Consider the following 13,419-nt stretch of genomic DNA (forward strand, 5'->3'; position numbering starts at 1 on the left):
GGGGGTTGGACTAGATGACCTCCAAGGTCCCTTCCAACTTTATTATTATTATTATTATTATTATTATTATTATTATTATTATTATTATTATTATTAACCAAGCAAGAGGCACCCCTCAAACTTCCCTCTGCATTTTTTTTTTTGCTGGATGCGATAAAGGAATATGCCCCTTATCAAGTCCTTATCAAATCAGGCAAAGAAAATGGCCACCTCTTGCCGTTGAGGGTCCTTTCCAAGTAACAACAACGCACCCCCGTGGTGTTCCTGCTTGCCCCCCTCCCTCCCCAAAAACCACGAGCCAAAGAAGCAAGTGAAGAAAACGGCATTTATTATTTTTTCCCGCTGTCGTTGCTTATAAGAACCAGTTAAGAGGCTGACTTTAAAAAAACCCTTTTTTTTTTTTTGCTCTCCAAACCATGTACAAAAAAAAGGAATTCGTCAAAGGCTGAGGGGGGGGAGGGGGGAAAGAGAGGAGGGGGATTCATCAGATGGACGCATTAACAAGGAATCGCCAAGGTTCCCTGTTCTCAAATTGGGGGGCGGGAGGGAAGATTTTAGGGGATCCGAGAAAGGGGGAAAAAACCACACAGAGAAGGGAAAAAGAGCGATCCCGGTGGAAAGAAGAGGCCGTTTTGAAAAAAACAGGGACGCCTCTGACCCTCCCCATTCTACGCCTCTCCTAGCGTCGCCTGCGTCCCTAAACGAGGAGGGAGGCGAAAAACACGAGGGCGCCCCTAAAAAAAAACAACGTACAGGACCGGGGGGTCTTTGTGCATTCAGATCAGCGAGGAGCGGAAGAGACTGGGCGGGAAGGAGGGGAGGGGGGGGGAAGTACAAATGTAAAATGTGGAAATTAAAAATATATTTATATATAAAAAAGAGAGGGCGGGAGACCCAGGGCCCAACTCCGGGGAGAGAGGGCGGTCCCCCTGCCCGCCCGGCCCGTTCCCAGCAAATGCGGGGCCACGGGACCCTCGGAAGCGGCTTGCGGCGAATCGGGCCTCCGGTGCGGATGGAGGGGCGTTGCGGTGCTGGGCGAGGTGGCTACCGAAAGATTGCTAGAGGGGCTGAGAAGGGAGCTCAGCGCTCAGTCTTCCAGGATGATGGGCTCGCTGGTGCTGGCAGGGTGGACTGGGGGGACAGGCAACAGGGGAGCCCCCAGGGGCCGGAGCGGCAGGGCTGACTTCACCTTCACCGGAAGGTTGGGCCGACGGGCAGCTCGCCGCATCTCCAGGTGGCTCAGCGCCTTGCGGAGGGCTCTGGGGAAGGAAAGAGCAGCGCAGGTTTAGGGCGCCCCCAGCCTGGCAGGGCGGGGTAGACAAACGCCTGGACTGAGACAGAACCGTTTGCTTCTCCCCCCCCCTCCCGGTCTAAAAAAAAATCTCAGGGGTCCCCCTACTCATGTTCCCAGCCAGCAAATCTCTAGGTTTCTCAGGTTTGGGCCCTTTAAGAGCGGTGGGCGTCAACTCCCAGAATCCCCCAGCCAGCATGCTTTAGGATGGATAGTCTTCAATTCCCAGAATTCCCCAGTTAAGATGTTTTAAGATAGGTGGACCAACTCCCAGAATTCCACAGCCGGCATGCTTTAAAATGGATAGTCTTCAATTCCCAGAATTCCCCAGCCAGCATCCTTTAATGTGGGTGGATTTAGACTCCCAGAATTCCCCAGCCAGCATGCTTTAAGAGGGATGGATTTCAACTCCCAGAATCCCCCAGCCAGCATGCTTTAAGATGGGTAGTCTTCAATTCCCAGAATTCCCCAGTTAAGATGCTTTAAGATAGGTGGACTTCAACTCCCAGAATTCCCCAGCCGGCATGCTTTAAGATGGGTGGATTTCAACTCCCAGAATCCCCCAGCCAGCATGCTTTAAGATGGATGGACATCAACTCCCAGAACTCCCCAGCCAGCCTGCTTTAAGAGGGTGGAATTCTGGGAGTTGAAGTCCACCCCTTTTAAAGGGGACAAGCTTGATGGCTGCAAAAAAGGAGACTGGCCATTCTAGAACAGCCGGGCGAGAATCCAGCCGTTTCCACCGTTCCGATCCAGGGAATTGTCACCTGCTCTGCATCAAAGCGAGGGGGACTGAACAGAAGGGGCCACAACCCCTTCCCCAAAAGGCCGGAGAGGGCAGTTGATGGAAGTAGCCCAACCCACCGTCACCTCCCTGCCAGCCTTGCAAGGTAGTACACACTCGGAGGTACAAGCTCCATCTTTCTTGTAACAGACTATCTTGCAAATCTGAAAATCCATCCTTCCCCCCCTTTACAGATGAAGCATCTAGGGAGGGTCATTCCTGAAATGTTTCCACACAGCCTTTTTTTTCCTTCGGAGGGCTCAGCCGCCTCATATCTGACCGTTGCTTCCTCCCCTCTTCCTCCTCTAAGTCCATCACGGGGGCAGAATTTGGCAAGTCCTGAACGTCCATCTCTCCCCCCCCCCCTTTTTTTTTTTGCCTTTACAATTCAGGCAGCTAGGGAGGGTCCCCGTTCCTTTCGGAGGGCTCGGCCGCCTCTTTTATCTGTCCAGCTGACTGTTATCTGTCCGTCTTCCCCAAGACGCCGTGTTCCACGCGACCCCCGCAGCCCGCAACCGTGCCTCCGTACCTGGTGTCCTTGGTCGCCACAAAAACGACAGGATTGGGGGCGTCGGCGGGGTTCAGCTTCTGACGTTTCAGGGCAGGCTGACTGCTTGACCTCATGCCGGAAGTTAGCGACCGCCCGTTGGCCGAGAAGGGGAGCCCGCCCCCTGCCACCTGCGCCCGGTCGCACACAGAGCTATCAGCGAGAGGAACACCCCCCCCCCCAAAGCAGTGTCTACCTCTTGCTGGTTCCCCCCGCCCGCCTAAGCCGCCCGCCCACCTCAGATCGGCCGCCTTCTCAAGGGGACAACAAGCCACGATTGGGTGGAAAGATGGCTGGTTGTTGATCGGTGTTTTAACAAAAGCGGGGTGATGCCCACTCCTGCGGGGAGAAACCCCCCCCCCAGGGCGAGCGCGACGGAGAGAGGAGAAAAAGGGAGAGGATGCAGAGCTGGCTTCCCTCGTAGGCGGAGGAGAGAATGCCTGCCAAATTGCAGGGCGTTATGGGTTGCAGGACTCCCAAGCTGCAGCGACCACTACAAGGAGGTGGTTTTTATTGGGGTGGGGTGGGGGAGCTTCTACCCTTGCTGGCTTTCTGGATCTCAGGATGGTTTTTCCCGAATAATAAAAATAAAAGAGCCCCTCTTCCCACCCACCCCTCCAGGCCCGTCCCGTCGCTTGCAGCTCAGCTACTCACGTTCTCGAAAGTCCGCTTGCTCACGATGCCAGCCAAGCCTCTGTTTGGGGTCAGCTGGTTCCGGTTAATGGGCGTCTTGGTGCCGCGAGGGGTGCGGGGTTTCAGGGGCGCCTGGGCGGCTGCCAAAAAAAAAAAAAAAGGAATGAGGTGCTGAAGGTGCCTTCCCACATCCATCCCATTTCCTTCCTTCCTTTCTTTCTTTCCCACCTTCTTCTTTCGCTCGTTTTCTTGCTTTCTGTCTCTCGTCTTTTTGTTCCTGCTTTCCTTCCCTCCTTTATCTTCCTTCCTTTTTCTTGCTTTCTTCCTTTCTTCTCTCTCGTTCTTTCTTGCTTTTTGTCTCTTGTTTTTGTTCCTGCCTTCCTTTCCTTCATCTTCCTTCCTTCCCATCCTTCCTCTTTCTTGCTTTCTTTCTCCTTCCTTCCTTCTTCTCTCTTGCGCTTTCTTGCTTTTTGTCTCTCGTCTTTCTGTTCCTGCTTTCCTTCCTTCCTTTATCTTCCTCCCTTCCCATCCTTCCTTCCTTTCTTGCTTTCTTTCTCTTTCCTTCCTTCTTCTCTCGCTCTTTCTTGCTTTCTGTCTTTGTCTTTTTGTTCCTGCTTTCGTTCCTTGTCATCCTTCCTTTCTTGCTTTCTCCTTCATTCCTTCTTTTCTCTTGCTTTTTTTATCTTTCTGTTCCTGCCTCCCTTCATCTTCCTTCCCATCCTTCCCTTTTCTTGCTTTTTCTCCTTCCTTCCTTCTTCTTTCTCGCGTTCTTGCTTTTTTTCTCTTTCTTGTCTTTTTGTTCCTTCCTTCCTTTCCTCCCTCCATCTTCCTTCCTTTCTTCCTTCCTTCCCTGCCTCCCTCCCTCCCTCCCATCCATCCACCCATCTTCCTCCCTCTTTTCCCACTGTACCTGGCCCCTTCTCCTCCCTCTTTCTCTGACCTCCTCCCTTCCAAGAGGCTGCACTGGGGAGGGATATCTTATTCCGCTGATGCGTGTCTGGGAAATGAGGAAGGGGGACCGTTCCCGCCCCGAGAAAGAACCCAACCTCAGCAGAGACCCCTTACCCAGCTCCTTGATAATGGTCGCCAGAGGAAGACGGACCAAAGGATGGATCTTCAGGGGCGTCTTGGACGCCTTGGGAAGCCGGATGGAGCCTGGAGGGGAAAGAAGCCACAGCTCCCGTGAGACCCACCCGCTTCTTCCGGCCTGCCCCCCCCTCCCTCGGCCCCACCTACACTCAGCCTTGATGGCATTGGCGTTGATGGGCGCGTAAGGGCGCCGGGCGGCCCGCCGTGGCTGCAAGATATCCCGGCACATACGTCGCGCGATGCGGGTCAGTTTGGTGGTCTGCAGGAGGAAGGTCTGCCGGTTTTTCGCCAGCAACTTGGCCCGGTTGGCGCTGGTGGTGTAGGGCGAGAGGCTCTGGGCTTCCGGCCGAGACGTGTGGCCCCGAGAGTGGGGCTCCTGGGGAGGAGGAGGAGGAGGAGGGACGGACGTCATAAGGGGGCTCGGGTGAGAAGTTTGGCCTAGGGACGGAGCCAACATTCTAGAAGCTGGGAGACGGTGAGTTCTAGTCCCGCCGTAGGCAGGAAAGCCTTCGTTGTGGGCCAATCGCCAGGAGGCGGTGAGTTCTAGTCCTGCCGTAGGCAGGAAAGCCTTCGTCGTGGGCCAATCGCCAGGAGGCGATGAGTTCTAGTCCCGCCATAGGCATGAAAGCCAGCTAGGTGACTTTGAGCCAATCACCAGGAGACGTTGAGTTCTAGTCCCGCCTTAGGCATGAAAGCCTTCGTTATGGGCCAATCACCAGGAGACGTTGAGTTCTAGTCCCGCCTTAGGCATGAAAGCCTTCGTCGTGTGCCAATCACCAGGAGACGGTGAGTTCTAATCCCGCCTTAGGCATGAAAGCCTTCATCATGGGCTAATCACCAGGAGACGTTGAGTTCTAGTTCCGCCGTAGGCATGAAAGCCTTCGTCGTGGGCCAATCACTAGGAGACGGTGAGTTCTAGTCCCGCCTTAGGCATGAAAGCCTTCGTCATGGGCCAATCACTAGGAGACGGTGAATTCTAGTCCAACCTTAGGCATGAAAGCCAGCTAGGGGACTTTGCGCCAATCACCAGGAGACAGTGAGTTCTAGTCCCGCCTTAGGCATGAAAGCCTTCATCATGGGCCAATCACCAGAAGACGGGGAGTTCTAGTCCCGCCTTAGCCATGAAAGCCAATTGGGTGACTCTGGGCCAATCCCCAGGAGACGGTGAGTTCTAGTCCCACCTTAGCCAGGAGAGCCAGCTGCATCCCTCCCTCAGCCCAACGCACCTCATAGGTTTGTTGTTATAGGTAAAAGAGGGTGAAGCAAAGCATGTTGGATATTGACTTGTGAGTCCACCCACCCTTGAGGTATGTATAAAAAAATAACCACGGTGGGGAACATGGCACACAGGTGCCTTCCCAATTAAGCAGACTAATTAATTCCTGTGGCGGCCCTCATTGGCAACCAGCATCCAACCAAATGCATGTCCTGAGCCAGCTCCCAGCCTCTCACACAAAGCCACAAGGGTGTGTGTGTGTGTGTGTGTGTGTGTGTGTGTGTGTCTCGGTCTTACTGTGATGCTGCGGGCAGCTCCCTCGAGCTGCGTCGGCGTCTTCAGGCCCCCGTACTTCTTCCAGTAGATCCAGCAAGAGGCGCAGAGGCGGCACTGCATGTTAGGAGGGCCCCAGGCGTACCACTGGGCTGACTGGGTGGCTGTGGGGGGTGGGGGAAGAGAGGGGGCCAAATGAGGACCTCATCATCAACATCCCCCCACCCCACCCCGCCGGCCGCAGGGGCTCAGCCCAAACGGTCTCCTCGGGTGCCTGGGGCGGAGGGAGAGACGATGTGGGCCCCGCGTCCAGCAGAAGGAAGAGGCCGACCCCGATTCCTCGGCGGAAACTTACTGTGGCAGCTCTCACAGGTCAGCCCTTTTTGGAAGCCGGCGCCGTTCATTCCGGGCTTGGAGCCCACGGAGATGATTTGGTTCGGGTTCGGTTTTGTACTGGGGAAGGGGAGAGAGAGAGCAAAAAAGGCACGGGGGGGGGGAACACAAGTCAGCTACGTTTGGACCCTGACTTTCACAGGGTCCAAAGCCAACAGCCGGATCCCAGATCTGTGGGGCGCCTGCTGGTTTTCTTGCAGACGTTGCGTTACCGGACTAGGTGACACCATCCGTGCTGGAAGACTGGGAGAACAAAGCTCACTCCTTCCAGCACTGATGATGTTCCCTAGTTGGGTCATGAAACGTCTGCAAGAAAACGACTAAGCTCAGAGAGCATCAAGGACCCAACATCATCATTATCATTATTGTTATTTAATATTCCTCCTCCATCTCCTCCTCCTCCTCTTCCTCTCATCAACCCCTCCCTCTTCTATCAATGATAATGTTACCTAGTTGGATCATGAAACGTCTGCAAGAAAACAACTAAGCTCAGACAGCATCAAGAACCCATCATCATCATCATCATCATCATCATTATTATTTCTCCTCCTCCTCCTCCATCCCCATTCTTTCTAGCACTGATAATGTTACCTAGTTGGATCATGAAACGTCTGCAAGAAAACAACTAAGCTCAGACAGCATCAAGGACCCATCATCATCATCATCATCATCATCACCATCATCATCATCATCATTATTATTTCTCCTCCTCCTCCTCCATCCCCATTCTTTCTAGCAATGATAATGTTACCTAGTTGGATCATGAAACGTCTGCAAGAAAACGACCAAGCTCAGAGAGCATCAAGGACCCAACATCATCATTATCATTATTGTTATTTAATATTCCTCCTCCATCTCCTCCTCCTCCTCTTCCTCTCATCAACCCCTCCCTCTTCTATCAATGATAATGTTACCTAGTTGGATCATGAAACGTCTGCAAGAAAACAACTAAGCTCAGACAGCATCAAGGACCCATCATCATCATCATCATCATCATCACCACCACCACCACCATCATCATCATTATTATTATTTCTCCTCCTCCTCCTCCATCCCCATTCTTTCTAGCACTGATAATGTTACCTAGTTGGATCATGAAACGTCTGCAAGAAAACGACCAAGCTCAGAGAGCATCAAGGACCCAACATCATCATCATTATTATTTATTATTCCTCCTCCCTCTCCTCCTCCTCCTCCTCTCTTCAACCCCCCCCCTTCTATCAGTGATAATGTTACCTAGTTGGATTATGAAACGTCTGCAAGAAAACAACTAAGCTCAGACAGCATCAAGGACCCATCATCATCATCATCATCATTATTATTATTTCTCCTCCTCCTCCTCCATCATCCCCATTCTTTCTAGCCCTGATAATGTTACCTAGTTTGGGTCATGAAACATCTGCCAAAAACCCACCAAACTCAGAGAGCGCCAAGGACCCCTAATTTGAACCCTGAATTACAAAGATGTGCTTCTACTGATCCCAGATCTGGCTGCAATCAAAAAAAAAAAAAAAAAAGGGACCGGTGGAATCCACCCCACTGACGGAGAATCACAGATGTGCTTCTACCCCTTGGTGGGAAAGGGGGAGCAGGGCACAAGAATTTGATCCCTAAGTCTGGAATAAACAAGAGCTGGCATTTGATACGTAGACCTCCCCCTGCTCACATTGTTTTTTCTTAAATTTTCTCCTGGGTCTTGGGAGCTGAGTGGGTGTCCCAAGGCAGTTTGCTGGGGAGAAATAAGACCCCTTCAAACCCCCTCCCCCCCAAGATGGGGATACTCACTAGGTTGGGATGTATACTTGTTTCAACTTGCTGTCGGCTTCGGCCGCTTTCAACCTTTTCTGCGCGGCAAAAGGAAACGGGAAAGGATGAATTGGGCCGTCCCAAAAAAAGGGTCTCCAGAAAAATGCACCCTCCTCCCCCCTCCAGGAAGGAAGGGAATCACCCCCTCTCCAAAAAAGGAGCTGCAGGAAGACCCTTCCTCACCTGCTGGATGTATCGGTCTGTGGTTTTCCACATGTAGTAGAACTGCACGATGCTGGCCAAGGACTTCCAGGGCAGCTGTCAAGAGAGAGGAGGGTGGGTTTGAAAAGGACGCCCTCCCCACGAAAGAGGGGAGGGGCTGGTCCTATAAATCCTGGCTCTTCCAGGGTTTAGTCCAGCTAATAATAAAAAAAATCCATATGGGTAGTCCTTGAGTAATAACCATAATGGATCCTGACCAAGATGGCTGAAAAGTGTGTGTGTGTGGGGGGGGGGGTTTCTAACTATTTTGCCCTCTTTCTTGGCCTGGCCGTCATTAAACCAACACCAGGCTATGGTTTGCAATGGCTGGTTTCGCCCCAAACCAGAAATACAGACGTTCCTCAACTTACAGCCATTCATTCAGTGACTCTTTGGTTACAAAATAGCACTGAAAATTCACTTATGACGTTTCTAGGACCGGTCACGGGATCAAAAACCCCCAACCGTTTTGACGACCGTTTTTCAGCCTTACGACCCTGGCAACGTCCCCAGGGTCACGTGATCAAAATTGGGATGGCTTGGTAGCTGACTCGTGTTTATGACGGGGTCCCGTGATCCCCTTTTCGCGACTTTCTGACCAGCAAAGTCAGCGGGGGGGGGGGAGCCAAGATTCCCTTAATTAGTTGTTGCTTATTTAACAACTGCAGCGATTTCGCTTAGCAGTCGGGGCCAGCAAGGTCGTAAAACGGGGCAGAGCGCGCTTCGCAACGGCCTCGCTGAGCAACGGGCTTGCAAGGCAAGAAGATCCTATGTTAATTTGGAGTAGGGATTTTGGTTTCAGTATTGACCTGCATATTTGGCAAGAACTGTGGGAAAGAAACAGGAAACTCACTCTAGCTACCTCGTACAAGGAAAATCTTTACAAGATGTTCTATAGATGGCACTTCCCACCCGCAAGGTTAGCCAAAATGGGTCCAAATATCTCTCACCTTTATGCTGGAAATGTAAATCAGCAATAGGATCATATTACCAGATGTGGTGGGAATGCCCAAAGGCTCGTGAGTATTGGAACAGGACGCGAAGTTGGTTGAAAGATATATTAATATTGGACTTAAGAGGTAAAACCTGAACTCTACTTGTTGGGAATAGCGACAGAGAAATACGATCAGGGAACAATCTATTTGCTGTTACACATCTTGACTGCAGCTAAGCCTTGCGTTTGCGCAAAAATGGAAGAGCAAAGAAATCCCCACAGAGGAAGAGTCACTATATAAAATATTAGCATGTGCGGAAACGGACAGGCTCACAATGGTATTGAAAGACAAATGTGAATCAGTTTATTTCGAAACCTGGGATAAATTTTACCGCTGGAGGGATTCGAGGAGGACGGTTGGGATTAAAGACTAGTGTTAAGATAGGAAATATATGTTGTTTTAGAATAAGTACTGTATATAAAACTTAGATGTATATCTTGAGATGAAGCATCGATTGTAAAATGTGGAATAATTTGATAAGACTGTATATACTGGGGTGTCACGTTATATCCAATGTTTTTTAATTGTATTATAAATAAAATTTTGTAACCAGGAGCCCAGAGCCACAATCGCACTCACAAAGTCCTGCCGAATGTCGTTGAAGTCTTTCCCGTATTTTTCCAGGGCCTCCTCAAACAACATGGCTTCCGAAGCGGACCACTCCTCCATCTCGTCCCGGCACAGCACGGGCCCGCCCTGGGGCACCAGAGTCGACATGGCCTTGGCGAGGTCGTAGCCGTTACGCTGCAGGGTGTCCATTGCGTGAAACTGGCGACCGAGAGAGAAGGGGGGGGGAGAGAACAGGCAAGCAGTGAGCGGTGGCCTTGTCACGGGCAGAGAAACCGCGGAGCGAGGTCTGTGGTGTGAGAATCCCTCGCTTTTTTTTCTTCTTCTTCTTCTGTACTTTTTAATTAAAGGTTTTAGCCATGGCAAAAGAGAACAGGCTGAAATCAAAGAGAGGGGAAGGGAGAAGACGAGGAAGGAGAGAAAAGAAAAAAGAATGGGAAGGGAAGGGAAGGAAGAGGAGAGAAGAGGAAGAATGGGAGGAAGGAAGGAAGGACTAAGAGAGAGGAGGGGAAGGAAGAAAAGGAAGGGGAGAGGAAAGAGAAAAAAGAGAGACCGATAGAGAAAGAAACAGAGAGAGAAGGGGAGAGAGGAGAAAGAGAAAGAAAGAGAAAGGAAGGAAGATTGGAGGGGGAAGGAAGGAAGAAAAGAAGGAAAGAGAGAGATGGGAATGCAAAGAAGGAAGGAAGGAAGGAAGGAAGGAAGGAAGGAAGGAAGGAAGGAAGGAAGGAAGGAAGGAAGGAAGGAAGGAAGAAAGGAGGGGAGGAAGGAAAGAAGGAAGGAGAGAGATGGGAATGCGAAGAAGGAAGGAAGGAAGATTGGAGGGGGAAGGAAGGAAAGAAGGAAGGAAGAAAGATTGGAGGGGGAAGGAAGATTGGAGGGGAGGAAGGAAGGAAGGAAGGAGGGAAGGAAGGAAGGAAGGAAGGAAGGAAGGAAGGAAGGAAGGAAGGAAGGAAGGAAGGAAAGCAACCGCCCATCCTCACCAGCGTGATATCCCGAGAAGCAGCCGCCGCGCTCATGTGAAGGCTGGGCTGACGGATGGAGCTGCTGCAGTCGAGGGCTCGCGCAAAAGTGCCCACCGCCCTGAGACCGGAGAGAAAGGAGAAANGGCTCTTCCAGGGTTTAGTCCAGCTAATAATCAAAAAAATCCATATGGGTAGTCCTTGAGTAATAACCATAATGGATCCTGACCAAGATGGCTGAAAAGTGTGTGTGTGTGGGGGGGGGGGGGGTTTCTAACTATTTTGCCCTCTTTCTTGGCCTGGCCGTCATTAAACCAACACCAGGCTATGGTTTGCAATGGCTGGTTTCGCCCCAAACCAGAAATACAGATGTTCCTCAACTTACAGCCATTCATTCAGTGACTCTTTGGTTACAAAATAGCACTGAAAATTCACTTATGACGTTTCTAGGACCGGTCACGGGATCAAAAACTCCCAACCGTTTTGACGACCGTTTTTCAGCCTTACGACGCTCGCAACGTCCCCAGGGTCACGTGACCAAAATGGGGATGGCTTGGTAGCTGACTCGTGTTTATGACGGGGTCCCGTGATCCCCTTTTTGCGACTTTCTGACCAGCAAAGTCAGCGGGGGCGGGGGAGCCAAGATTCCCTTAATTAGTTGTTGCTCATTTAACAACTGCAGTGATTTCGCTTAGCAGTCGGGGCCCGCAAGGACGTAAAACGGGGCAGAGCGCGCTTTGCAACGGCAATGTTGGGCTTGCAAGGCAAGAAGATCCTATGTTAATTTGGAGTAGGGATTTTGGTTTCAGTATTGACCTGCATATTTGGCAAGAACTGTGGGAAAGAAACAGGAAACTCACTCTAGCTACCTCGTACAAGGAAAATCTTTACAAGATGTTCTATAGATGGCACTTCCCACCCGCAAGGTTAGCCAAAATCAGTCCAAATATCTCACCTTTATGCTGGAAATGTAAATCAGCAATAGGATCATATTACCAGATGTGGTGGGAATGCCCAAAGGCTCGTGAGTATTGGAACAGGACGTGAAGTTGGTTGAAAGATATATTAATATTGGACTTAAGAGTTAAAACCTGAACTCTTCTTGTTGGGAATAGCGACAGAGAAATACGATAAGGGAACAATCTATTTGCTGTTACACATCTTGACTGCAGCTAAGCCTTGCGTTTGCGCAAAAATGGAAGAGCATAGAAATCCCCACAGAGGAAGAGTTACTATATAAAATATTAGCATGTGCGGAAACGGACAGGCTCACAATGGTATTGAAAGACAAATGTGGATCAGTTTATTTCGAAACCTGGGATAAATTTTACCGCTGGAGGGATTCGAGGAGGACGGTTGGGATTAAAGACTAGTGTTAAGATAAGAAATATATGTTGTTTTAGAATAAGTACTGTATATAAAACTTAGATGTATATCTTGAGATGAAGCATCGATTGTAAAATGTGGAATAATTTGATAAGACTGTATATACTGGGGTGTCACGTTATATCCAATGTTTTTTAATTGTATTGCAAATAAAATTTTGTAATTTAAAAAAGAAAAGAAAAAAAAGATCCTTTTGTAACCAGGAGCCCAGAGCCACAATCGCACTCACAAAGTCCTGCCGAATGTCGTTGAAGTCTTTCCCGTATTTTTCCAGGGCCTCCTCAAACAACATGGCTTCCGAAGCGGACCACTCCTCCATCTCGTCCCGGCACAGCACGGGCCCGCCCTGGGGCACCAGAGTCGACATGGCCTTGGCGAGGTCGTAGCCGTTACGCTGCAGGGTGTCCATTGCGTGAAACTGGCGACCGAGAGAGGATGGGGGGGGGGGGAAGAGAACAGGCAAGCAGTGAGCGGTGGCCTTGTCACGGGCAGAGAAACCGCGGAGCGAGGTCTGTGGTGTGAGAATCCCTCGCTTTTTTTTCTTCTTCTTCTTCTGTACTTTTTAATTAAAGGTTTTAGCCATGGCAAAAGAGAACAGGCTGAAATCAAAGAGAGGGGAGGGGAGAAGACGAGGAAGGAGAGAAAAGAAAAAAGAATGGGAAGGGAAAGGAAGGGAAGGAAGAGGAGAGAAGAGGAAGAATGGGAGGAAGGAAGGAAGGACTAAGAGAGAGGAGGGGAGGGAAGGAAAGGAAGGGGAGAGGAAAGAGAAAAAAGAGAGACCGATAGAGAAAGAAACAGAGAGAGAAGGGGAGAGAGGAGAAAGAGAAAGAAAGAGAAAGGAAGGAAGATTGGAGGGGGAAGGAAGGAAGAAAAGAAGGAAAGAGAGAGATGGGAATGCAAAGAAGGAAGGAAGGAAGGAAGGAAGGAAGATTGGAGGGGAGGAAGGAAAGAAGGAAGGAGAGAGATGGGAATGCGAAGAAGGAAGGAAGGAAGATTGGAGGGGGAAGGAAGGAAAGAAGGAAGGAAGAAAGATTGGACGGGGAAGGAAGATTGGAGGGGAGGAAGGAAGGAAGGAAGGAGGGAAGGAAGGAAGGAAGGAAGGAAGGAAGGAAGGAAGGAAGGAAGGAAGGAAGGAAAGCAACCGCCCATCCTCACCAGCGTGATATCCCGAGAAGCAGCCGCCGCGCTCATGTGAAGGCTGGGCTGACGGATGGAGCTGCTGCAGTCGAGGGCTCGCGCAAAAGTGCCCACCGCCCTGAGACCGGAGAGAAAGGAGAAA

At 50.6% G+C, this 13,419-nt stretch overlaps 1 protein-coding gene across 1 annotated transcript in view; it reads right to left on the reverse strand.

Annotated features, from left to right (window-relative positions):
- Window positions 1–1,087: 1,087 nt before the first annotated feature.
- The window catches only part of MTA2 (metastasis associated 1 family member 2), a 25,512-nt gene continuing 13,180 nt past the window's right edge, over window positions 1,088–13,419 (reverse strand). Inside the window, exons 9-18 of the mRNA XM_015821498.1 lie at window positions 12,370–12,558; window positions 8,216–8,290; window positions 8,012–8,070; window positions 6,189–6,286; window positions 5,858–5,997; window positions 4,492–4,720; window positions 4,321–4,410; window positions 3,277–3,395; window positions 2,605–2,753; window positions 1,088–1,259 (exon numbers count right to left, since the gene is read on the reverse strand). Coding sequence (XP_015676984.1) covers window positions 1,088–1,259; window positions 2,605–2,753; window positions 3,277–3,395; window positions 4,321–4,410; window positions 4,492–4,720; window positions 5,858–5,997; window positions 6,189–6,286; window positions 8,012–8,070; window positions 8,216–8,290; window positions 12,370–12,558 — 1,320 coding nt within the window. The remainder of the gene's footprint in view (window positions 1,260–2,604; window positions 2,754–3,276; window positions 3,396–4,320; window positions 4,411–4,491; window positions 4,721–5,857; window positions 5,998–6,188; window positions 6,287–8,011; window positions 8,071–8,215; window positions 8,291–12,369; window positions 12,559–13,419) is intronic.

Source organism: Protobothrops mucrosquamatus, unplaced genomic scaffold, assembly GCF_001527695.2.
Source record: "Protobothrops mucrosquamatus isolate PMUCROS unplaced genomic scaffold, P.Mucros_1.0 scaffold1339, whole genome shotgun sequence".
In the NCBI taxonomy this organism is placed as follows: Eukaryota; Metazoa; Chordata; class Lepidosauria; order Squamata; family Viperidae; genus Protobothrops; species Protobothrops mucrosquamatus.